General features: G+C 36.2%; 1 protein-coding gene across 1 annotated transcript; it reads right to left on the bottom strand.

Annotated features, from left to right (window-relative positions):
• Window positions 1–81: 81 nt before the first annotated feature.
• Window positions 82–16,196, bottom strand: ATP6V0D2 (ATPase H+ transporting V0 subunit d2). Its single transcript, XM_010203016.2, has 8 exons — window positions 16,067–16,196; window positions 11,839–12,010; window positions 9,838–10,016; window positions 7,608–7,687; window positions 5,694–5,771; window positions 2,203–2,379; window positions 822–899; window positions 82–288 (listed from the first exon to the last, which is right to left on the bottom strand). The coding sequence occupies exons 1-8, from the start codon at window positions 16,194–16,196 to the stop codon at window positions 127–129; spliced, it is 1,056 nt and encodes a 351-aa protein (XP_010201318.1). The 3' UTR covers window positions 82–126.
• Between the last annotated feature and the right edge of the window lie 11,519 nt (window positions 16,197–27,715).

Below are 27,715 nucleotides of genomic sequence, written 5' to 3'. Positions count from 1 at the left end.
TCACATACAGATGATCACTAATACCATTTCAAACATCTAATAAGAGTTAACTTTTGAAATAAGTTTTCTTCTGTTCTAGGAAATAAAACATCTTTTCAGGCATAGTAGGATTATAAATTCTTAGATTTAGAAAATTGGAATGTAGTTGTTAATTTTGGTCCTGTGTCTCTGAGAAATGCATTCAGCTATCCACACAATATTTCTGCATTCTTGTTCCTTTAACTTTACATAGGCATAAAACACTCCAAAATGAAACTGGTTGTTGAATGCAAGCACATTCAGCTTAACCTGTGGAAAAGAAGAAACAAGTGTTATGGTAAAATACACAGAAATGCAAATGAGAATTTGAAATGGTAGCTTTTAAGATCAAGATTTCTATGCAAATTTGCAACCATGACTTTATTTAGGAACCTCTAAGTGTAAATATAATTAAAATGTCATCTGTGAATTAATTTTGTTAATAGACTACAGCAACATTACAGGCAAGTAAAGAACAGTGGTGAAATACCTTCTTCAGTAGACTATTGAGAGGAATTTTCGTTAAGCAGTTTATATGAGATGGCTTTAGTATAGACTATCAGGGCTGACAGTTCTACAACTAGTCTTCAAAAGAATGTCCTTGGATTTATTTTATTTAAAAAAATAAATCCTTCTATTTTTGATTCAAACAAATGATGACATCCATAGAATACTATGCTCTTAAATGCAAAGCTGCATGATTCAGGATAGTGGAAACAAAAGCCTAGCACCTCTTTCTTATTTTAAATGTTATTCCAGATGTGTAACTTTCATTTTGATGTTCTAAGGTCAGAAGCTCTCACCTCATGTTCAAAAAATGCATCTTCCAGTGTCTTTTCTCCAGTGCCACTCCCTACACCTTCAAACACAGCCTTGTATTCCTAAAAGCATAGATAACCGCCCAATGAAAATAAAGTACTTTTGCATTCTGTGCAGTACAGATAGCTTACATTACTTTATTGGTTACTCTATGTTCAGTAATTTTTCTGTGTAGAAGAACTCCCATTTAGATTACAGTTCTAAATAAATCAAAAGCTAAAATCATATAGTCAGGAAAAGAAAGAAAAATCACATTTGTTCTTGTGTTTCTTAACTGTCTTTTTTTACAACGTGAAGTAATTCACAGAAACACTAAAAGAGATTTATTGTAGAATGAAACATGACCTTTCACTCCTTTGGACAGAGAGCACTGAACTTGTACAAATAGCGTCCATCAGAGCCAGAGCTGTAAATGGAGCCAAAACCCTGAACTCTGATCCTCACATGGTGTCTCATTTTATTTCCAGTAGTCAGCTGGATTTGCTTTATCTGCATTAATATTGTATTTAAATGCATTAGTATGATATATTATCCTGGAATATTCTCTGCAGATATATTTGACTTAATTTCTTATGTGTTGTATTTCTGAATAATTTTCTCCTCTGTGGATTTATTTATTTTTATTTTTCCTATGGAGTAGCAGTGCAGTACAGTATAGGTCTAGTATAATACTTCTCAAATTCATCTAAATATCCCATCACCACATGAACAGACTTGCTCTATACCACATTAACATGGTGACACATTTCTAATGTTCTGTTTATGCATCTCCAGCTCAATTTCTTCTGTGGAAAAAAAGATAGACCAGATATCATTTTGTTTTGTGTACCTACTTGAAGGTAACTTAAATATTACAGGTAGTCAAGAGTACCACAGTTAATTCAAAGAGTAGGAGTTGCAGATTGATTCATATTCAATAACAGCACAAGTTGTATCAATGTTAATAATTTAATCTACTTCTTTGATTCAATCAGTGATTAAAAAAAAACTTTTCAGATGCTCATTTTTGTGGTGCACTAGCAATAAACCAGATTTTCATGTGAATTTTTTGTTCATCTCATTTTGTTCCAAAATCTTGGAGGCAGCATCTGTGAAGTGAAACTCAAATTGAGTCGATGAAGTAGGAAGACTTTTGCTTACTACAAGAGGAACAATTGTGTTGCATTCAGGTAGTAATACGTCTTATGTCTTCACATCACATGCCTTTGATTCCACATAGGTTTTTATAGGACCTTTTCTATCTTTGCTGATATTTTTATCTCTCAAAAATGCTTTTAACTTATGAGAATACTCTTTGAAATTTTTCTGACATCAAGTGATGTTAAGTACTTGTATCTTTTTGTTTTGAGGAATCAGATTACGTACTGCATAGTAATCTGCAACACTCTTCACTTGCTCGTAGTCATCTGCATTGGCCAACAGGTGTAAGCCTTCTGGATACAGTTTTCCACAGGTTGGATACAGCTTCTCTCGGTCATCTTTACTCAGCTCAGTGCCAAAGGAATTAATGGTGATGATAAAGGCACGCCTGTCTGCCTCAAACTTAATATGCAAAACAAAGAATAAAGAAGTGTTTTTAGAGATCTTGAAATAAATTAATGTGGTGATGTGTTGTTTGTTTTTTTTTTTTTTTTCCAGTAAGCTAAACAATGGAAACTTCAGTGGACTTCAGAGCATTAGAAACATCCCTTATTTGCAAATGGACCTGCTTTGGCAAGGGGGTTGGACTAGTTGATCTCTAAAGGTGCCTTTCAACCCTACCATTCTATGATTCTATGATTCTATGAAGTACTTGTTAAATTTTAACTAGAAAATCAAACAGTGTTTTGCAAGCACAGCTTTTATTCTGTGATTTTTGTACTGAAAATATAATCTCTTCTACTTCCTCATTTCTCTACTTAGTTACCCAGATGTTGACAAGCAAAAAACCTCCTTACACACCCTTCCAAAGTTATGAAAAGATACTTTTGTAAATAATAATAAAATACAGGAAAAGACCAAGAATGAATAGTACTGTTCCATGGTAACTCAGAGTGCTGTTGAGAGTAAAGGTTGAATATAAATTCTGAAAAAAAAAAAGTTGTTTCTGAATGTACATATTTAAAACAATAATTTCGTAAGATGGATGGGGCTGTTTACTTGCCAAGTTAAAGTTTTCAAGTGTTTCAAATAACAGTTAATTTTTAACACGTGGAATCAAACACTATATTTCTTCTGCCAAGATTAAATGCCTGTACTATCTGTATTTTCCTTGCAGCAGTAGACTAAAAGTCATTGCCATGTCTAGATCTTAGGTTGTTCTTTCATACAAGGCAAAATTTCACTTGCCATTCTTAGAGTTTGAGTTAGAAATATAATGGTAAATAAAAATAATCTTATTCGCTTCTGTCTGGTTTAAAACTGTTCTTCTGCCTTGACATCTAAATTTACTACGGCTTGCTTTTTTCTTTTACTACTTGCTTTCATGTTGTAAGAACAGCAAAATCCTTCCTTATTTCAGGGATTAGGCAGGAAAATCTTCCAAGTGAAGCACATACAGTGTAAGCACACGTTAGGCAGCTTGCAGAATTTCTTATGCTGTGAAATTTTTAACTGTTTTAAGCAGAAAGATACTCTTTTCTGTTGACTAAGACTGTGGTTGCAACACAATTCTACAACAGTTAAGCACATATTCATAGAACCTACTCCTGTGTACTGAAACACACTGTAACAAGGACCCAGCTGCCCTCTGGAACTGACTTCAGAGTAAGGAAAATGAGTAAACAATAGAGAAATAATGAGAAGAAAATAAGTGTGCTCGAAAAGATTTCTAGGTAATGAATAATAGGACCAAATTTCACTTTCCTTATTAATACAAATAGGTAAATTTGCTCTAGGTTAACTGTTTGGGGAAGACAAATGCTTTGGTTTTTTCACATGTTAAAGCCATGTAGAATCTAACTGATATATTTGTAATATTTTGTTGAGTAAAAATCATGCTCAGGTGCAATTGCTACTAATGCTAGCAGGTTTGGGGCCTATTTCTGGTGTCTCTTAGTTTGATAAAATTGCAGGATCAATCCCAGCCATACAGACTTCTCAATTCATCAAAGTATTAGCACGTGAGATCCTTCATAGTAAGCAAGGCCATGAGGCAGTTACTTGGTAATTTGAGCCTTTTGATTGTTGCAGGTCGAGGTGGAGTCAGGATGACAATTTCCATATGGGAAACTGAAATAGCACATCTGCTACTTGAAATTTAGCGTAGGCCCTAATAACAGGCACAGTACTAGCTGCAATTCAATTCTTCAGTTTCTTGCTGGATCCGGGCTTAAACATGCAACATTTTTTGCTCATGGTGGAAGAGACATCTCAGTACTTTGAAAGTTGTCTCCATGACTGGTGGTCAAGGAGTTGAGGAGTTAAATAGCTCAGCCTCATTCTGATAGCATCAAGTTGGTAGTCTTACATATAAGATTAGACAATAAATAGCAAATATTCTTTTGAATAATTAAACTTTGGCTTTTTGTGAATTCAGCCATTGGTGATCTGCTCTATGTGTGTCTTCAGATTATTAAAATGTTATTGAAAGGAAATCTGACACAAAAAAGTTTATCCCCTGAATGATATAAGGGATTTTTAAGCAGCTTATCATAAACCAAACTGTTACCACTAGTAGAGAGTTTTACTAGATGCTTAAACTAACATTTGTAAGTAATCTTTTCAGAGCATGAATTTCTAGCTAAAAATGCACTTTCTGAAAAATCTGATTCAACTGTGGGAAATATCTTTACCTCTGACAGCCAACCTCTTGATTTTTTTATTTTTCAGAAAAGAATTGTCAGAATACTTTATTTCTGGTCAGTTTAACTTAAGAATATTTTCTTTAGAACATAAACTGAAATACTGTGACTGGTTAAATAACATACAAATTGCATTCCCTTTTAGGACATTGTTTTGTAGGATGTAATTTAGGCTCATTCTTCCTTGAAGGGTGAGCTCCCAGGGTTATCATCTCTCTCCTATAATGCAAACCTTTAGTGTGATGTCATCAGAACCTGGTAAATTTTGATCCATTTCCAGAGTGTTTTGCTTATCTGGAAAAAAGACACTTGAAAGCAAATGGGTGATCTGAGTCTCAAACTCTGCAAAGAATTGGCATAAACCACATGGGGGAAAAAAATGGAGTTAAATGCTGAGAACAAAATTTTAGGAATTCCTGCATCTTTTAGTACAATAACATACACAAAAATATCCTTCGCTAAGCTGCAGGTATGCTTTGGGGAGGAGAACGTTAGGAATTTTGTATGTCATGGAAAAAATAAACATTAAAGTCTTCTGAGTTGAGACAAAAATAAAACAGGGAATGTTGGACTTTTCTGTTTGACGCTAGTTTCAAAGGTCACTGAACTCTAACTTCATTAATTTTAATAGGAAAGTAAGTAAATATAATAATGCCATGAAGCTTAATGATTATTAATTAGTAAACATACAGTAATGTCAGACCTTAATTATCTCAAATTTAATTTTGAGCTAGGAGTTGTAAGACTAATCCACTTTTTTAGTTTTTCTATTTAACATATAAAAGTCTTGAGGGGCAGCAGTTTGAGCAGTAGTCTTAGCAGCAGTTAATATAAAAATATTAACTGAGGCTAACTCATCCCTGGTAATGGACTAGCTGCTTCTCTAGTCACGAGGTAAAAGTCATCTTAGAATGAAGTCTTAGTTCCAACTTAGAAAAAATAGTATTCAGAGGAGAGGCAAACATTTGACAAGTGACTTTGCAAATGGAGAGAGAAAAAATAGGAGAAACAAAACAACTTAATTATGAAAGAGTTGAGGAGTTCTGTCATGTACAAAGATTGAATTTTTCTTACCTCAAGAATAGGTCTCATTATTTCTGCTGTAGTACCACCTTGTTTTTCACAAAACCTGTAGAATGCCTCAAGATAAGACTACATGAAAGAAGAAGAGAAATATTTTAAATATACTTAAGACCTGGACTAGCATTGCACATAATCATGAATCTCGGTTTTAAATACTCCCATTAACTTTGACAATTCTACCTATGAATTTAAGTACGTTCTTAATTATTTTACTGGATTGAATGTTGAAATATTAAAATGTTTGTATCTTGTTATTAAAATAACAAATTAAAATTGGGTTCAAATGCTTTTAAAAATTGTTATATGACAAATATTACGTTTTCTTTGTTCTATAAAGAAGGAACTTCTTGAACTCCATGGACTTTCTACTGCATAATAAACAGATGGCAGAAGGAAACTCTACATTTATAGTGTGGAGGAGGGGATTTGGGAATATGCCATGGTTGTTGGGCCAGCACTATGAGGATACACAAACTAATCCCTACTGCTCTATCCTAAACCCTGGATTAGGACAAAACAGAGAACAAAGCTTCTGTAATACTGGTCAGTGCAGCCCTCTGGTCTATTAAGAATTCTATCTTAGTACCCATTTCAAAATACCTGCACAGGAAGGACACTAAATATCTCAGAGATGCTGTTGACCCTGCCTTTACATCCCCCAGAATATTGTCTTCAAATACTGCCTTTATGTTTTCAAAATGGAGTTGCAAAAACTTCACACAACCTTGTTAAAAGACGCTGTCACCAGCTATGCAATTAAGTGAATTTTGAGTAGAGACATCTCAAGGGGAATCTGCCGCATGGAATTTGCATTAGGTTCTGTATAGTGCTATCTGATAGTAGAACTGAAATATAATTGATCACATTGAGAGCTGAAGCAGAGGAGAAAGGATATATTAATAATTTAGATATATTTTCAGAATGATTCCCTTGGTACTTAGAAGAGTGAGAAAAAAAAAATAGTAAGTGTAAATGTATGGTCATCCACATAGGATACAAGAATCAAATATGTAGGTTATCAAATGGAAAACAAGTAACTAGTAGTACTGAGAGACAATTAAAATACTTGGGCATAACTGATGTTGTTTTGAATAAGAAGTAGAAGAATATTTAAATATCAAATATTGTCTTGGGAATTTTTAAATATCATTTATAAGACAAACAGATTTTTTTTTTCTCCCCTAGTGCAATCAGATCACCATAAGAATACTTCCTGTAGTCTGAGCCATCCACTGTGAAAGAAAGATAACAAATAATTTTGAGAGAATGTGCCAGGAGGTAACATTAATGGAATGAAATATGTATAGCCTTTAAAGAGACTATCCTAAAAGTATTGACCTGTGTACTAATATTTGTAGAGTACTTTGAAAATGCACGGCATATGCTAGATGCATATCCTTACAGCATTGTGCTGTAGCAATGCTAAAGATAATGGAAAAAGGAAGAAAATTATACAAAACCCTTATGTAAAAAAAAAAAAATGTTGCCAGACTCAAAACCATTAAGACTTTTCAGATCACACCAACCTTTACCATTAAAAAAATATTAGTCAAAGTCTGCCTAGGCTTGCTTGGGAGCTAGTCATTCAGTGGCTTTTGGTGGATAACTGAGTTATTCATAAATAAACAGGTCTGGATATTAGCCTGACATCTAAAGCACTCTCATTAATGAGATAGTAAATTAGAATTTGGATGCAGACCTAAAATTTGAAAACAGTGGCATAGAAATGAAAGGAGCTGGATTCGATTCCTGGACTTGTCATCAACCAGCTGACCTTAGACAGCTTGCTTTACATCACCATACTTCTGTTTCCCCATCCATAAACCAGAGTTTTTGATACTGACCTCCTTTCCTGAGACACTTTTCAAAAACCCCAAGCATTACCGTTATGTTGCAAGAACTTGCCTTGTACAGTTTGTTGCGCATTATTTCAATGTTCATTTCATCCAGGTCATTTTCAGACAAGCAGTCTTGAAAGAAAGCAGCTGAAAGCAGAGTTTATTATGTTGCAGTATATACATGCTGATAATATGCATCTCTTGCCTATTGCCATTCACCAGTGTATTAGCACAGATCTGAAGTTTCTGTTTTACAAGAAAGATTGTAATAACAGAGAGGAAGAGAAATCCTCTTGATTTTCCCCTTATCCTCCTACTTCTTCCTTTTTAATGAGAATCTGCTGTGAAGGGAATCAATCAGTGCTGCAACCAGAGTCTGCATCTCCAGAGAGAATCAGATGTGAAATGCTAATGAAAGCCCTAATCTTCTCCGAAGTATATGGTTTGGACGTTAGGGAGATTTTCTAGTGAGGAACGCAAAAGATAATTTTTGTCTTAAATCGTGCAGGTATTCTGCAACTGTTAAGGACAATCCTCTTTCCTATTTTCCCTCTGTCTTTGTGTATGTCTGTATCAGGGAGAAAGCAATAGGTTGCAACTAGTAAAGGGGCATAAGCTTCAATCTTGACCATCTATGTTTTGACTTTGACCATCCAGGTCCTCTGCAGAACTGGCTAAAGTACAAGCTTTTGAACAGTGAGGCAGAGGAGTAAAGTGTGCAGCTAGACAGCTTAAAAATACTGTATTCATAACTGACAAAAGTATGCCAATCCCTCACTGTTCCTAAAGTATACCAATGGGGCAGAGGAGTACTGCATGTCTCAAAAGACGTCAATGGAAGATGGTATTTAGAGAGAGCGTGTGAGCCTGGGTGTGTTTGGTGGTCTTCTCCCCTCCTACTCTTCCAGCATCCAGATCCTGAATGAAGAGTATTAGAGGGTGTAGCCCAGACAGTTCCCTTTAGTATCTCTTTGTAGATCCATTGCCTGTGAATTTGTCTCATCTTTTTAAAGATCTAACACTACTCTCTGCTTTTACAACTTTGTTTAGCAAAAAAAAAAAAAAAAAGAAAAAATCAAGAAATTTACTACCAGCTGTGTGAAAAGAGTGTTTTATTTCACTTGTTTTAAAACTATTTTTTTTGCTGTCTGTGGAGGACCTGCCCAGGAGTAGATACTCCTAACAGGAACTGCAGCCCACAGATAGGCCTCGCTGGAGGATAGGTGTGAGGAGGAAGGAGCGGCAGAGAGAAATCACCATGTACTGTACACTCCCTCAGCTCGTGGTGCCACTCGTTGCCTCTCCAAAGGGACAGAGAGTAACCTGTGGTGATAATATGAGAGCAAAGGAGAGGAGCCTGGAGTGAAGGAGTGGCAAAGGGAAGAGGAAAGAGCTTTTCCCTAAGCATGTAAATGTTTCTTCCTTTTCTATTTGTTTCCTATTGCCTGGATCAGTAATTTATTATTTGTATTAATCAACAATAAATCAAGTTTATTTTCCCCAAGTTGAATCTGTTTTGCCTGAAATAGTACTTTGTAGATGATCCTAACCCAAGAGCTCCTTATTTCCATCTGTTTTCTCCCCTTATTGTGCTGATGGAATGGGAGTGACCATGTGGCTGGGTAGAAGTTTAGTTTCTGTCGGGGGCCAACCCCCACAGTTCTGAGAAGCAGAACCCAAAACCACTCAGAGTATTTGAGCACACACAATGGTGTCATGTAAATTCAAATCCATCCAATTCCATCTCATTCTCAGTACTCTTCCCAGCACTGTCCCACAGATTGTTAGTTTTTGTTCATGTCAGCTGCTGCAGCACATTAAAGAGAGTTTCATCCCAGTTTCAGAATGTGGCATTCTCCTTACTCTGTTTTGATTTTAGATTTGATTCTTCAAAATAGGGATTTTCTTTGTGTTTGAATCATGCCCAAATCCCAAAAGGGAATCTAAGTTCTACCACAACATCTAACATTTATTAGTAACGGTCTGCTTCTTGATCCTTAGTGAGGGACAGGCAAGATTTCATCTTACATTTTTTTAATTATAGATACAGGTGTTGAAATAAAAATCTAGATTCTCTAAATCAGTGGCTACTTTGGATAGAAAAGATATCCATTACACTTCTTGAGTAACATGTTTTCTTTATGTCTGCTACTCAAGGTTGATGTAGAAGCTATTGATCCACACTTCATATTTTGTTTACCAAAACACAGCATAACCAGTGGAAAACCTAAGATATACTTAAGAATACAGAATGAGTAGTTTCAAGAAAAAGATAAGAAATAATTTAATGTTCCTACCTAACGGCGTGTCAACCAAAATTGCATTGAACAGCTCAATGGGGTTTGAGGCAATGCTGACTGCTTCCATTTGCTCAAAGCTCCCCAGTGGATGGCACTTGGGAACAAGTTCAGCTATGGGCCTTTGATGTAATGTGCCAGTTATTAAAAGAATTACGTTGTCAATCATATAGCTGTATCTGTATTTGAAAGAAAAAGAACTTTATAGTGGATTTTCATTCAAAACAGTACAAACCCAGGATGTTTGTGAATTGATAATAATACTAAAGTCAGAAACAATCATGGTACTTCCAAGTTTGTAAATTTGCTCTGTATCAATATCTCATCAAAAGCAAACAAAAAGGTTTAAATTGCAAGTGAGTAACAGAGTGCTTGTTTTAAACCACATGAATGGTTTGGAAAAGAAACACTTTTAAGTGAGGGGAAATGGGAACATAGCATAAGCATAACAGCTGCGAAATGTAGATTTGCTATAGCAAATGACAATAAGTGATATCAAAATGTAAATGGCTTCAACTAGAACCTTCTCTGCTTTGGAATAGGTGAGATACACCATCTGGACAGAGAAGCAGCATGTGAGAATCTCGTCATTAAAACTGGGGACCAGTCTTAGGGCCTTCTCACTCAGCTTTAAATGTCCTTGAAAGAGGAAATTAGGAACAGATTCTCATAGATTTCTTTATTGCTAAAAAGTTTTCTTTTCAGCAGAATTTTACTATCAGCTTCTTACTAATTTTACTGTCAGATAGGCTGATAAGAATTTTGTCAGTGACTTGGGAACAGGAAAACTATTCACCTAGGATTCCTATAACAAGGATGCCAGTCTTCGTCTTGCATTGTTGATTCGGAGTGCAGCTAGAGACATATAAGAATTAATATGATCTCACACAAAATCTGTGAGGGAATGAAATATAGTTCAATGATTTAACAATTGTGTCAAATATCTTAAATTAATGTCTCCATTATTAAAACAATTCGTGAAGAGACTGTGCATGCATATATACACATGCATGTCAATCAGTATGAGAAAAGAGCTGTCATAATTTTTATATTTTCACTAGCATTTCCCTGAAGTAAACTGTAAACATTATCTACAGAACACAGCTGTTTTGCAGCAGTCTTTAAGATCCTGTTGATATATTAGCCTAAAATTGATCAGCTGCTTGTGAAAAGAGAGAATAATGATACTTTATTTTGCTGTTATGATAAAAATGCTCCCTGAAGCTAACCCAAACAGTCTATTGTTCTTGTTTTAATGTATTAAAAAGATAAGATCAAGAAGAGTAGACACTTAGGAAAAATATCCTGCTAATCCATATTACACTAATCCATATTACATTGTTATAAAGCTGAACTCTGTTTTATAGTTCTTTTAAGTTATTCATTTACAAGTTTTATCTGTTTATGATTGTTTTGAGATCAGAACTTATGTGGTATCAAACAGCTCTTGTACTTTTTAAAAAGGTGATTTGGATCTAAGTATCTTACAATAAGCAATACAATGTTCTTCTGGTTTTAATGTTCAAATAGCATAAAAAATATGGGCATATGATGTGTTGTCTTTCCCTCTTTAAAAGAAAGTCTAGAACTTGCCACATGCCTAGGAATGAAATTACTGTCCTGAACATCATGAAATTGCTAATTTTGCATTAGTCATCCCCCAGAATGTTAGTTTTGGAAGTTCTCTGACTTAAATGATGTTTAAAAACTATAACCATTTTTCTCAATCTCTACGACTCCTCCTGACACTGTTCATAGAGAAAATCTGCTTGTGTTCTTTAAATAAGTAGTTGCAAAGACAACACCTCTTCATATGTATGTATTTTCAGAACTTATATTAACAAATAATGTATGTAAATGTTGCAGGATCAAAGTAATTTTTCTATTTTTGACTATTAATAGAAATTCTAGTACAATGCATTTACACTACATAAATTTACACTATTCTAACTGTGCTTTTTTTCCAATCTATGTGGTAAGCTATGTGGTAATATTACTTACGTGATAAAATTCAGAAAAGTGGCAAGTGGTTCAAAAGCATGGTTTCTAAAGTAGTGAAATTCCGTGAGCAGTTTTGCTTTCAGTTTTTCATCAATGGTGGAAATAGTGAGAGGGCCAGTTTCATTAGCCAAGAAATTACCATAGTCTGTAGTCTGTAGATGTAACTTCAGATCTGGAATTAGATTAACAGAAGATCATGAGAATAAACTGTCATTATGTTACCTACAAGCCAAATAAAAGAAGCATTTGAAATGTTAATTTCTAACATTATATATTCATATTAAGCATCATACTCTACTGGAAAATTTTTTGCATAGATTTAATATAGAGTAAATGCATATTTGTACTGCCTTCTATCAGTAAAACTTACTGCATGCCGCAGGAAAGTGCAGATAATTTGTGCCTGTGTCAGAAGTTTCCTCAGCAACTTTCATTTCTTGCCACATCAGGCACAGTATTAATTACCACAGTCCCTAATCCCTTCCAAATCAAGTTTGTTCCACGTTTCTTTTTCACTGACTTGGACCATTTTAATACGTCAGTTGTTTTGTCTCCTGCACTCCTATAGGCATCAATAATATTTATCCTTTGACATTGTTAAGATCTTAAGTTTTTGTATGAAACATTTAAATCTCAGGTAAAGCTATTATGTTGTCAGGCTACCTGACGAAGAGGAAAGAATGCATCTTGCCTGGCTCAGATTCTGGGCTCCAAATGGCTTCTGCAGCAGAGCACTTCAAAGGGCAGACTTACACTCTCTTAGCATTTCTGGATTGGCTTTGTCTGATTTATACCTGAAACTGCCAGATCCTAAAAACTGTTCCAGAAATTTGGGCTACTGTGACATATTCTGTCTGAGCTTATCACCCTAGTAACTGAGGAAAATTAGTTGATTAGACAATGAAGTTGCAAGAAGCTTTCATAATATCAAATAATTAGTCAAATTTCCTTTGCTAGCCATTTTCCACCATGAGGTGAAGATAAGAATTTGAATAACTTCTTAGTGTTCAAATCAGAACAGTCTCTGCTCTGTTGCATAATTATGTACAAATGCTATAGTAAAATACTGTAAATTATAGATCGGGATAATGTTATATGGTTTGGGCATCCCTAATTGATTAGATTTCCAGATAAAATCCGGCTGAAATAAGGAGTATATCTGTAAGGGAAGCTAATATGTAGTTAGCAAAGTATGCATTTATCACTACAGTAGCTACTCTCCTATTTACCCATGTGTATACTTAGTATGCAATAAGGTTGCCTACACTGAGACTTAAATCAAAAGAACTGCATTGGGAATTCAAACTCCTACATCACTCTGCCTTACTGCGACAGGTACTGCTTAGAGTTCTATGCATGTTGGTTGCAACTTGAGCTTGTTTTAGCAATAACTGAATCATAGAATGGTTTGGGTTGGAAGATAGCTTTAACGGTCATCTAGTTCAACCCCTCTGCAAAGAGCAGGACATCTTCAATAAGATCAGGTTGCTCAGTTCTCCATCCAACCTAACTTTGAATGTTTCCAACCTCTGGGCAACCCGTTCCAGTGTTTCACCAGTCTCATAGGAGAAAATGTCTTTCTTGTACCTAATATGAATCCATCATCTTTTAGTTTAAAACCTCCAGACTGAACAACCCTGACACTCACAGCCTTTCTGCACAGGAGAGGTGTTCCATCCCTCTGATAACTTATCTTGTACCCTTTCCCACAGGTTCATGTCTTCCCTGTGCTGAGGACTTCAAGGCTGGACACAATGCTCCAAGTGGGGTCTTACCAGACTAGAGTAGAGAGGAAGAATCACCTCCCTTGACCTGCTGGCCATGCTGCTTCTGGTGCAGCCCAGGATACAGTTGGCTTTCTGGACTGTGAGCATACATTGCTGGCTCATAATCAGTTTTTCATTCACCATTAGCCCTAAGTCCTTCTTCACAGGGCTGCTCTCCATCCCTTCACCCCCAGCATGTATTGATACTGGAGGTTGCCCCAACCCAGGTGTAGGACCTTACACTTGCCCTTGTTGGACCTCATAAGATTCACATAGGCCCACTCCTTGAACTTGTCCGGGTCCCTCTGCATGGCATCCCATTACCCAGGCTTGTCAACTGCACCGCTCAGCTTGGTGTCATCAGCAAACTTGTTGAGAGTATACTCAATCCCACTGTGTATGTCATTGATGAAGACATTAAACAATGCTGGTTTCAACACAGATCTCTCAGGGAGACTACTCATCACTGGGCTCCATCTGAACATTGAGCCACTGACCACTACCTCCTGGATGCAATAATCCAGCCAATTCCTTATTCACTGAATGGTCTATCCATTATATCTCTATCAAGTTAGATCAATGCTCTCTTGGATAGGACATCGTTACTCAGCTAGCACTCTGAAACTGTTAACATTTCTCTAAATTTTCCTGCACTAGACTGAACTTACATTACCAGTGTAATCTGATTGCTTCTTAAAATTACATAGGTGATCACAAAACTGTTGACATGACAAGTCAGAGAGAATTGGTCTTTCCGTGGTCAGAACCAGATACTAGGAAATAGTCATCATTTCAGTACAGGTTTCCATGCAGGAAGAAGGAACATAATGGAAACATGGGGGGAGAAAAAAAAAAAAAAGGGTAAAAAGGTAAGCAAGATTAAGAGAGAAATAAAAATGCAGAATTATGCCCAAAAATAAGTCTAAATATGTAAGTCTAGCTTTTTTAAAAAACACTAATCAGACTTAACCAGGATTTTATGAGGATTTTTTTTCTTCGTGGAGCCTTTTATTACATCCTTTATTGAGCTCCTCTGCAGAGACAAGTGGAATAAGAACAAGGTTCAATAATTCTATCATTCTGTCCTTTGAGTCTTTTATAGATTGTTGAACATCTATCAGCTTTTTCTCAAGTCTGCATATTCATAGAGCAAGATTTTTTTTACTTGAACGATTATATACAATATCAAGAGTGTCTGTAGAGTCTTTAAGTTACATAGATAACAACTGCTGGTACAAATACGCTACACAAACTGTTGATTTTGTCAAGCTGACATAAGATATTGATTTCAGTTCTCAGAATAAGTGTATACGTGTATTCTGTGGGTCTAAACTGCCGTCGTATAAAATGGAGAGCTGATATATCTCTCCAGCGTATCACCTCAAGCAGGTACATGCACTTGGTTAGTTGAATAGTGTCTAGATCCTGTTGATTGTACAACAATCTCTTTAAGTATGTGAAGAATTTAATAGTGATGACTGGTACATACCTACATGTATCTATTTAAATGCATTTTTAATGTGCAAGATGAATGGCAAACAACCTTTTCAGATTTATGTTGTTATTGTATTAATAGTTTAGACAGTCTTCCTTTGTGTATGGTTCTGCACTTCTCGTTTCTCCAATTCCATTACTGCATACACAAAGCAAGCAATGCTTAAACAGAGGGAGCTTGCTATTTCTTCTTGTTCCTCTTTAAAATTAATCTAATATACTTCATGTTCTAGAAATTATTTCAGTATACAGCCATAGCTTTTATTTTGGAGTCAGGGAAAGAAACTTTATGTTCCATTAGAAAGATGATATTTTTCTGTTGCATTTTTTTCTTGCCAAGAGTCTAGAGGTATGTCATATGATTCTTTGTACAAGAAGTCTTTCTTCATCAGGCTATGACCAGTCTTGGCCACAGAAAGCTGTTTTGGAAACTAGTGTATGTTCTCTTTATTACTATTGCAAAGTCACCTTGAAAAAAATCTTGCTTTTCACTTCCTGGTAAGTAGAATGTTCCCCACTGCCCTAAAACTTATGGACTAATAAAGTACTAAAATAGTAATACATGATAGAGAAACTCAGAACCAAATGCTAAGCTTTTTTGAAACTGTTTTATCCAGTTGAAGTGATATGAAACTTCTATACTCAAAAAGTTCCATAGCATGGTTAAAATCTGCAGGAAAGTTACCAAGCTCCATAGGAGCTCTAAGGATGAAATTTCCAAACCTTATCAGTAAACTAGAAAATCTCATCATTTGGATTGCTTTGCAAATCACAGCCTGTACAATCCTAGGGTAATTTCTACAGAAAGCTATTAACTTTGATATGTGAACAGTTCTTCAAAGGACATCAGGGTTATCGCTGTTTTTTAAGATAAGCTCTAAATACTTCAGTCTTTTACCTTCCCTTCTTCAAAGGCCTAAGCAAAAGCATTTGTTACTAAATAAAATAAAACAAAATAGCACACTTACCTTCTAGAGTCTCACACTGTGCTAAATTGACATAGTCTGCACTTGTTAAGATCCCAGCTTTGAACCCTCGGACCAGACCCTCCAAGTAGCCATGGTCCACATTGAAGTAAAACTCTGAGTATCCCAGCATGGAGGAGATTTAACCTCTCTGCTGGATATTTGGTGATACTGAGTATCTGCCTCTGCTTTGGAAGGAATGACAAATAGTCACTGATTTCCTGTCAGCCTATGATTGTGTTTTACCAACTGGTTTCCTCCTGTTTTGTGCTCTTAGAATAGTTCCAGTATAGGTGATGCTTACACAACAGCCAGCCAGCAAATCCAACTCCCTCCTGTCAGAGCTAGAAAAGAGACCTATGATAGTTGAAAGAGAAGCCAAAAAGGAAGTATAAGGTTTAACCATTGCTTACAAGAATAGACTGTACCTACTGGAGAATGAGAAAGCAAATTAAGAAAGCTTGATAGCATTTTCACATTTCTTAAATGTATAAACAGGAAGTTATCTGTGAATATCTGTTAAAAGGTATTTTTGGACTAAAATGGTGGTCTGTGGTAGAACACAGCCCAGTCAAGGAACTTAGATGTTTTGTTTGTGTCTCTGTATGTATAACTTTTGGGTTTTAACATTTTTGATTGCTTGAAATTTTACAGTGAACATTAGATCATGCCTGTAGATGAAAGTTCTTTGAAGAGTTTGACTTTCATTAGCCTTTAGAGTATTTCAAAACTATAGATTGTCCAAGTTCCAATCAAAATGCTCTGCTTATGTTAAGTATGTTAAGTAAGATGAGGAAATAACTCACACTTTTCCTCTTACAAAATAAAGATTCAAAAAATAGAAATCTTTCTTTCAATAATGCAAATTTACAGCTTTTTAACATCCTGATTTTGATTCAATTTAAACTCAAATATGCTAAATGTCTCAGTGATTTTTATATTGAACTGTTAAGTCTGCTGCTTTTCAGATTTAGATGCCCCTAAGCTAAGAGTTCAAAGTGGCTATGTTTCTGTAATCAACACAAAAAGTTCTTTTTCTCCCTAAATTCACTAGTGTGTGTAATACATCTGCAGACTTTACTGGAAGAGGAAGTCTTATCGTATACTAGGTGATATTTAAATAGATCTTTAACTGGAGCTTGGAAATGCTGTGATGAAGTGTCTAAAGACTGCTGCATGTTTGGAGAGTCAGCACCAGCAACAGAAACTACTCTGGGATCCATATCTCAACACTTAGACTGTTTTTAGTGCTTTGAACACTTTTGGTGTATTGTAACATGCATCTTGGCTTTTCTATTGAACCCTGTGCTGAAATGTGGCTGCAAAGAGAGTTGTGAGTCAGCAGCCATGAGGACAAGGCTGTGATTATGAGAATGTCTCCTCTGTTCTGGGAGCTGCAAAACTGATCACAGCGTGGTACTCACGAGGTCATTCCTGTCTATAGTGCCTTGCTTCTGGCATAGCAAGTCTTTGCAGGCCCTACAATGAGGCACAAGGTGCCTGGATATTTGCTGCCCAAGCAGCCACATTTTACCTTGTGTAAGAAGGTCTGTAGGTAGCTGGCTTCTTGTCTGGCTGGCCAGGAGCCTCCAATGGGCAAGAAGTGGCCATGAGCCACCTGGCAGGACAGGGTGAGCCAGACAAGTAGTACTGCCGCAAATTAAATTTATCTCAGGCTTGTTATTATCACATCTGTAACCAGTTGCAAGGGAAATAACAACAGCATTTAGACATTTAAAAAAAATAATATGCTCAGATATGCAAACAGTAATTAGTTGATAGCTCAAAGAATGCCTAGAGTGTTGAAGTTTGCTCCTTGTAAATCAGTCTTCGAATTTTAAGTCAGTGAATTCTTATCATTGCAGAGTTAACGTAACTAAAGAAGAATGATACAGATTAGGCTTACTTGACAATAGAAATAAACCAATTTGGTTTTGTCTCCCAAGTCTGAAAGCCAGCACTGCTCAGAACCATCTTGTGCAAGAAATTGTCAGAAGTTTGTGGATGATGTTTCAAAAACCAGGGAGGTTTTTCAGGATGTGTGACCACTGCCATTGCTTCCTTATTGACACAGTAAAATAAAGACATTTTAAGTTAATCCTGCCTTCTTTTCATTGTCGTCATCATTGTTCTAATGTGTAAAACTCCCCAGTCTCTGATAGTAATTTTTTCAAGGAAATCAGGAGAAGTAATAATAGGAGGGACTCATTATTATGTACACTAAGAGCAATGTTTTTTGTTAACCCATACATATCTAATGTGTATGTTACATAAACAAGTAATATGTTGCCGCAGCTGAATTCAGGCCTCCCCTGGCTGCAATCACAGCATAGCAGAATGTGGCACAAATCCAGCTGCTGGCAGTCCAAGGTTATCCCACTAACGAATGCTCAGAACTTCAGGCAGCAGAGCCAGTGCAGAAATGGCCTTGCAAGAGAGCCTAAATTTAGTAAGGTGCAGGGTCATGTGAGTACTGCCTGGCAGGTGCAAATACCACCAATGGTGATCCTCTGGTGAGAAAGGGCTACCACAAGATCCATAAATACTGTCAGGATCATCACTTGGAGATCATTCAATATAGGATTTTTTTCATAAAAAATATGTTATTTTGAATGACTTAAGAAAATTGCAAAATCAGGCTAAAGTCTTCAGTGATTTCATATATGAGAGGTAAGGTGTCAGACTACACAATCCAGGTTAATGCTACACATTCAACAATATCAGAAAATGTTCAGTTATCTGACTTTCATTACAAGAAAAAACGAAGAAAGGAGACTGCTTTAGGAACAATTTAGACACGATGCATGTGATTAGATATTGCACTAAACTTTTACATAAAAATATGTGTTCAATATCTATTGTCATAATCTATCAATATCACGTTCAATATCTATTGTTTTAATTTCTTACGAGTGACTGGTACCACATGGTTGCTTTAACATTTTTGTAGTGGGTAAGTTTTATTAAAAATTATATATTCTTATTTTAGTGAATTTATTTATATAGAGCTGTGAATTGGCTTTAACAACCAACCATGTGAGAAAACACGATGCCCTCACCTGTTCAGATTGTGGAGTGCAAAGGCTGAGATATTTTTCAAATCACTTGTTAGCAGTAATCTAAACAAATACTGATATGTGTTTGAGAGCAGAAGTTAATTAAGGTTAAGCAAAATTAGCAAGACAAAACTGTTCAGGTATAAGAATGGAATTTAACCTCTGATACAGAAAGTTTTTGTTACTGTGAAGTAAAATGCATATATTATTTAACCACAAGAGGTCATCATAACACTGCTATAAAATCCCCCTTCCTCAGGTTTGGTTTCTTTTTCACCCCTACAAAAAGAAAAGAACTTGGAGAGAAACGTGAAAAAAAATCCAGGGCTCTTCATGTCTTTTCAGCTAGTCAGAGTTAACACTCAAACTTACATATACTGATTATTCTGAAGTTGCAAAATATTTTTGTTTCACCTGTAACTTTGCTATATTCACAGATCTTTTTAGCTAGCAATAGGACAAGGGGTAATGGGATGAAGCTGGAACACAAAAAGTTCCACTTCAATATAAGAAAAATCTATTTCACTGTGAGGGTGAGGGAGCAGTGGAACAGGCTGCCCAGAGTGGTTGTGGAGTCTCCTTCCTTGGAGGTCTTCAAGACCCGCCTGGACATGTTCCTATGCGACCTGATCTAGGTGACCCTGCTTCTGCAGGGGGGTTGGAGTAGATGATCTCTAAAGGTTCCTTCCAGCCCCTACCATTCTATGCTTCTATGATCTTTTTCTGAGCTTCCTCTTTTTCTTTTTTTTAACAGTGTTGACAGCTCCTAGCCACGAGGTTAATAATGAATAAGAAATGACAAAGAATCAGATGGAGAGTGAGTAAGTGGTGTTATTTCTAGTGGAACGTTGACTAAATCACAAGAATTCAAAGTGACTTTTTTTTTCATTAGAAGTACTTCAAGATGTTCCTTTTTTTCATCTTTGAATCTCATTTAGCAGTCTATTTACAACAGCTTTAACCAGGCAGCTTAAGTCATGATTTTCCTTATCTAGAAACAAAATTCTGTCAATTCTTGACCATTTGACTACTTACACAGATTATTAGCACAGAGTTTCTTCATTGTAGGGATGAAACAGATGTCTTCATTTGTGTGTATAGTGACTTTTTGTTTGGATACAAGAGATTTTTTACTTTATACTGGCTCTATAATTCTTATCCCGTCAGTGGGAAATGCACTTCCCTTACTTATATACCAGAAGTGCTTTTAAAACTGCAAACAATTCTTTCAGCTTTCCTCTCACACCCTACAATAGATTTTTTTGGTTTTAGACAAGCTAGGTAAAAAGTATGAGCTGTGCACCATTCAGATTAAAACTATTTTAATTTTCTAACACAACTTAATAGTGTCTAAACTAACTTAGAGGCTTTTGGAATACAGTGTTCCCAGTGGTTTCTTTGTTATGTAAATTTGCACTGACATTAAAAGGCAATTATGTCAAAACATCTTAAAATTTGTAAATTCAGGAATGTTCTGCTGTGAATTTCTGATGAGTGTGACCCATTCCTAAAAATCCTTAAAAAATATAGTCTGCTGAAATACCTCATTTTCTGAAATAGAAGTAAGAACAATGGGTACAAGCTGAAACATATGAGGTTCCAAAGGAACACAAAGAAACCCTTCACTGTGAAGGTGACAGCACTGGAATAAGCTGCCCAGATGAGTTGTTCAGTCTCCTTCTCTGGAGACATTCAAAACCTGCCTGGATGAGTTTCTGTGTGGTCCTGCTCTGGCAGGAAGATTGGAATAGATGATCTTTTGAGGTCCCATCCAAGCCTTGAGATTCTGTTATTCTGTGATAACACTAATGGCAATATGCAAACTGAGATTCGGCCTTTCTGAGGTGCTGGGTACTTACAACTCTTGTTAAGATGAATATCAAACACAATTAGACATCACATAGACTGTAGCACTTTGAGTAGCTAGAAGTATGGTAGCTAGCATGATTGGCAAAAGTGTAGCTCAACTACAAGTAATACAATTATATTTGTCCCAGTTTCTGAGCTTTGCTGAACTACTTTCAGCCATGAAGAAACAGCCCAAAGGCAGTTTTATCTGGGAAATAAATAAAATAATATACATTTTCACTAAATACATGAACATTGAAAATTATGATAGACTACATTGGTAGCTCAATCTTCTTATGCCAACAAAAATGTTGCACGTAGCTGACACATGCTGTGATATCCTGCACCCCAGCCAATTTATACTGTCTTTGCTGAGAGTCTTCTGAGAAGTTATGCACCCCTAACTTTCTTATCACTTGATTAGATTTTGATTGAATTGACATAAAACAGGTCTTTTACTACAGTTCCTTGTTAGAAGTGTTATTTTGATACTGAATTCACAAACATCACTTAATGATGTTATAAAATATCAAAGAGCTTCCTTTTTCCCCACCCCTGCCTTCAAAAGATAATCTAGCAGCTTTGCAGGTCAGCAAGTCTTTTGTTGGTTTTGGTCTTTGTTCAAGGAATTACATGCCAGTGTAATAAGAAACATTTTATCAAGAGAAAATCAGTATCAGCAGATGAGAGAACAAAGTTCTGGAGTGCTTTCAGAAGTGAAGCTGGAATTGTACACAATTTATGCACTCACAAAATTGGGCTACTTTGATGTGAATAATTTGTACTTTGGGCACCAACATTCAGATGAACTCAGCAGCATTCTGCCCAGGACTCAAAATCTGGCTAGTTCTAATGAGGATGGCAAGCATTCAGATCCTGTCTTTAAGGCCTTTAAGCTTTTCTCAGCACAGTGTCAGTTCTTTTTTCTGTTACCTCAAATTTCAGTTCTCTTCTTGAGAAGTCTTAATGCAGAGGAGCATCTTTCATGGATAAGTTATTCATTAACTGTCACAAAATTCACAATCAACAGGTAGTATGTCTAGATTCCTTTGGGTGTCATGAAAGCTTTATCCTTGATGTATTCTGAAAACAAAATAAAGATTATAAAAATTTGAGATAACAAGTACATACAACTCAATACAAAGTGCAAGTGGTACATTAATTCTCTATATTTACACTTCTCTGTTGTACTAAATAACCCATCCTGAGGATGATCATTTGAATGGTTTCATCATCATCATATCAATTTCTAACACAGATGCTAATTCTGACAGCTTTTTTTTTTTTTGCTGACCAATTGGCCATCATTTTTTATTATCACGTTTATCTGCTTCAAAAAACATCCGGATATATATGAACGCAAAATGTAGCTTTCTGTTAATATTACATTAAGTTGGTTATAGGTTACAGAAGGATCCTTTATTTCAGACTTTATAAACATTGTAGTTAAGCACTCTGATGCAATGGACATGTCAGTGAGTGTACTGGTATTACCCTGTGTATTATACTAGACATCTACTAGTCTCTTATGGCAGATAACTGCAGACTTCACTGAAAGGCAAAATGGAATTGAAAAAATAGACTTTAAAGTACTTTGATGTGATAGTTTAGAGTTGCAAAATATTAACTTTTGGATATCATTTAATACATTATATCCAACAGATCTTGTTTCAGATAAAGCAGTAGGAGATATTGTCAAAATTGAAGTTTAAACATTTAACGTGGATAATTACTTTTAGGGGCATAGTTGCCTTTGGTGTTTCTCAACTCCTTCAGTTTTAAACATTGATCATTTACCAAATGCAGAACATTCTTATTGTTATTATGATTTGGGCTTTGTGTTTTGCTAGCTGCCACCACCACCTATCTAAATTCTTATTCTTGACAATGGATTCTGGAAAACGCAATAGAAGCTCACATTATGGTATGGACTGGATTTGACTGTAATTCGAAACAAAAGCTATAACTGTGAAACATATTAAATATTCATTTCCAGAAGGAAAGAGAAAAAAAATAGAAGCTTTAAAATATTACTTTCAGCTGTTTCCATTTTATGCTGTCACTTTAAGCTTTGGTTCCAGTCTGCTAGATAGTAACACGTTCCTAAGTACATTGAGTCCTTGTTAAATAATTATTAAATAGGAAAGAGCAGCTGTATATTCCAAACCCTGAAGAGAGTGCGCCTGTTATATCTTCCCTCATGAAATACAGGTTGATACACCAGTTCTTAAAGCATTTTATATTACTGTACATTCTACAAACATTATGTACACATGGACAATGTGCAGAAATGCAAGATGGGTTAGAGGGCTGTGATGTAACATATCAAATCCAAAAATTCCCTTCCATTAATAGGAGATTGAGTCCAAAAGGAATGATTGGTTAATTGGTGTTTTTCTTCATTTTCAGTATGTTATTCAATGTACAACAAACAACACAAAAATTAATTTGAACATCAACCATCCTTTCCTGATCTGACTGGAAACGGAGCACCTGGGGAGGAAGGAAAAAATTTTACAGGAGGGCATGGTTTTCTAGTATTAGAGCTCTGTTGACTTCCCCACTGATGTGGTTATGTATTGGTAACACCAAAATGCACTGTTTAAGAAAATGAGCAGAAGCAAGAGGCCATTGAAAGGGATGGCTATGATTGAAAATTGTGAAGATAAATTTAATATAATTTGAAAAGGGAGGTAGGGTACCAAGAATGGAAAAATCATAGAATCATAGAATGCTAGGGGTTGGAAGGGACCTCTAGAGATCATCTAGTCCAACCCCCCTGCAGAAGCAGGTTCACCTAGATCAGGTCACATAGGAACATGTCCAGGCGGGTCTTGAAGAACTCCAAGGAAAGAGACTCCACAACCCCTCTGGGCAGCCTGTGCCACTGCTCCCTCACCCTCACAGTGAAATAGTTTTTTCTTATATTGAAGTGGAACTTTTTGTGTTCCAGCTTCACCCCATTGTTCTGTTGCTAGCTACTATAGAAAAAAGGGATGTCTCAACCTTCTGACACCCACCCTTTAGATATTTATAAATGTTAATAAGATCACCCCTCAATCTCCTCTTCTCCAGACTAAACAGCTCCAGTTCCCGCAGTCTTTCCTCATATGAAAGATGTTCCATTCCCCTGATCATCTTGGTGGCCCTGCGCTGGACTCTCTCCAGCACTTCCCTGTCCCTCTTGAGCTGAGGAGCCCAGAACTGGACACAGGACTCCAGATGAGGCCTCACCAGGGCAGAGCAGAGGGGGAGAAGAACCTCCCTCAGTCTGCTGGCCACACTCTTCTTGATGCATCCCAGGATGTCATTTGCCTTCTTGGCCACGAGGGCACATTGTTGGCTCATATTTAGCTTATTATCAACCAGGACTCCCAGGTGTCTCTCTGCAGAGCTGCTCTTCAGTAGTTCGACCCCCAGCCTATACTGAAGCATGGGGTTGTTCCTTCCCAGATGCAGGACTCTGCACTTGTCCTTGTTGAACCTCATGAGGTTCCTCTCTGCCCAGCTCTCAAGCCGGTTGAGATCCTGCTGAATAGCAGCACAGCCTTCTGGGGAATCAGCCAGTCCTCCCAGTTTGGTGTCATCAGCCAACTTGCTGAGGGTACACTCTGTCCCCTCATCCAGGTTGTTGATGAAGACATTGAACAAGACTGACTCTAGAACTGATCCCTGTGGAACTCCACTGGCCATAGACCTCCAACTCGACTCTGTGCCATTGATCACCACTCTCTGGGCTCTGTCATTCAGCCATCTCTCAATCCACCTCACTGTCCACTCATCCAAGCCACTCTGCCTGAGCTTTCTGATGAGGATGTTGTGGGAGACAGTGTGAGAAGCCTTGCTGAAGTCAAGGTAGATGTCATCTACTGCTCTCCCTTCATCTAGCCAGCTGGTTATGCACTCATAGAAGGCTCTCAGGTTGGTCAAACAGGATTTCCCCTTGGTGAAGCCATGTTGACTCCCCCTGATAACCATCTTCTCCTTCATAGGTTCAGTGATAACATTCAGGATTAATTGTTCCATCACCTTTCGAGGGATGGAGGTGAGGCTTATGGGCCTGTAGTTTCCTGGGTCGTCCTTCTTGACCTTTTTGAAGACTGGCGTGACATTGACCTTTCTCCAGTCCTCAGGCACCTCACCTGTCCTCCATGATTATTCAAAAATGATGGAGGGAGGCTTAGCAATCACATCAGCCAGCTCCCTCAACACTCTAAGATGTGAAAAAAATCATTAAAAATTCTCAAGAACAACTGAAATAATAGAAAAGTAGATGAACAGTAGAGATTAGAAATTATTATATTGCCAGAGGAAGCATCCAGGGATGGACACTGGCATGACTTCAGTAATTTGGGAAGGAGCATATCACCTGCATGCTACTTCTTGTACCTTTGTTAACTATTCCATTTTCCATTTATGGCATCTATCTCAAAAGTTTATGAATAGAATCTTAAACCTCTGATGTACTTCAAAATCAGAACTCTATTTCAACACAGTAATGAATAGAATTTAACTCAAGGATTTGCTAAACGAATCAAGTAGATTCAAAATTACATTCTTCAGCTTCAAATTTGGAGCCTGATGTGCTACAAATTTTTCACTAGATGGAGCAATAGTATCCGTCAAAGATGCAAGGTCTTCGCTGAACTACTGTGCCAGGAACTTTAAATATGCAAGGATGTTCTGAGCTAAATCAGTACATGTTGTAAATGCAGCATTTAAACTTGGAAATATGTTTTTATTCCATTTGAATACTTCTTTTTAATTTCAGATAAGAATTTTTTATAGTTCTGATACCTCTTAAGAGTTATTAACATGTAGAAGTATTAATTATAGTTATTTTTTATCCTCGTCTTCATGAATGTAATGTAACTGATGGAAAAAGTGACAAAGACAACAGTCCAGATAACAATGTAGTAGTTAAACCTTTGTTGTTGTTGTTGTTGTTGTTTAACACATGTAGTAAGAAAGAAAACCAAATCTGGCTCACTTGTTACATACATATTTGTCTAGTTGCAATTATCCAAAATGCCATTTTACACAAATGCAAGGTTTTGCATCCTTTACATTTTATGTTAAATTATCTTTTTAAGGTAGATTACTTTAAAACATAATTGAAGTAAGAAATTAATTAAGAAGTCTCAATCACAGCCTGTCTTCTGGAGATTTTTAATTCAATAAATATTGATGGTAAGGTTTAGAATTTTTCAACATAGGATATTTATGTTGAAAGCTCCTTTTGTGGATATCTGGATGAATAATGATACTTAAGAAAAAAATTAATGAGTCTTTTCCACAGGACTATGTTCAAGAAATTGTCAAGGTAATAGATTATAAATTTTTATTCATTTCTCTATGGCATTTATTTTACATTTTAATTCACATGTTCCAGTTCACAGCTTGATTAGCTCCTGTTATGTTGACTTGGTTCTTTGGCTTTAGGCCTAGAAAGTAGTACCTGACCATGTATTAGTCTGATGATATTTCAAATAACTGTTATTTTTCAGTTTTGCATTTGTTCACTGCCTAACATTTTTTGAAAAAACAATTGGTTACACTAATGGCCATAATTAATTTATAAAATCAAATCAATATATCAAACATTGATTTGCAAAGGAAGGAATTTATTCTGATAATGCATTTCTTCACTTCCTTCACATGTTGCAGAATTAAAATGGTGTTAATTTATATAAAAGAATTAGAAAATAAATATCAGATAAAATAAAGACAAGTAAGGAATGCTGCTGGAAAGGCTGACATATAAATCTTAAATTTAAAAAAAAGCACATAGAAATTATATTCTGTTACATTTTTATGTATCTTACTAGCTGTGTAAGCTCTTTTGTTGATAGCTTGCTGTCTAACATACTGGAATGTCATTCATAAGTTAATCTCAGTCTTCTGTAACATGGTAGAGTTGGTTTTAAACAGTACTGTGTATCTTTGAAATTTGAATGTAGAGTTCTTTGAGCCTCTTTGTTGGTTGTTTGGTTAAACAAAACCATATGTCAGCACTCTGCAGCACTATGAGCTACAGAGCACACTGCCATAAGAATTTAAACATCAGAAGAAATACAAGTGTTATTCAGGATAGAAGTTTTTAATATTACATTTTACTACAAACCCAAGTGAAGACATGAGTCATGGGAGAGGTTATTTCAGGACAGTAATTTCATTTTTATCGTTTCCAGTAGAAAGTCATACACTTGAGTCAAAAAATGTAAACCGTTCAATAGCAATAGTAACACAGGTAAATATGCTGGTGCCACCTCTACTGAAAAATAGATGTTAAACCTTCTTTAGTGCTGGGCCCTGATTATATGTATGTAGAAGGGTCCATGGGATAGTACATAAATTATTTTTACCCCAATACTTAGGCAGTTTGGGTAAGATTTAGCACTAAAGAGTACAAACTTTGATTTCTCTGGCTCCAGTGCCATGAACACAGAATGAAACATCCAGAAGTTTTGTATCTCTGATGCTCTTTATCCCTGACGCAATGCATCAGAAAAATAGGTATATTGAATTGTATCAGCAGAGATTTTTCCTGATTTCAAGTAGAGGAAGAAACTCAGAAACTTAAAGATACTTGTCTCTTTTTAAATAACTTAATTTTCTTACTTAAGTAAGTAAAGTAGCTGATGTTACAACAGTAATTTTTAATAAATATGTATGAAAACCATAAAACACTTTCAGAGTAAAGGATCTGTTCCAAAATATGAATAACCAACACGTTCCTGCCTACACA

The sequence above is a fragment of the Colius striatus genome, chromosome 4 (genome assembly GCF_028858725.1).
Source record: "Colius striatus isolate bColStr4 chromosome 4, bColStr4.1.hap1, whole genome shotgun sequence".
NCBI classification, from domain to species: domain Eukaryota; kingdom Metazoa; phylum Chordata; class Aves; order Coliiformes; family Coliidae; genus Colius; species Colius striatus.
This window is presented reverse-complemented; position numbering and strand designations above follow the sequence as displayed.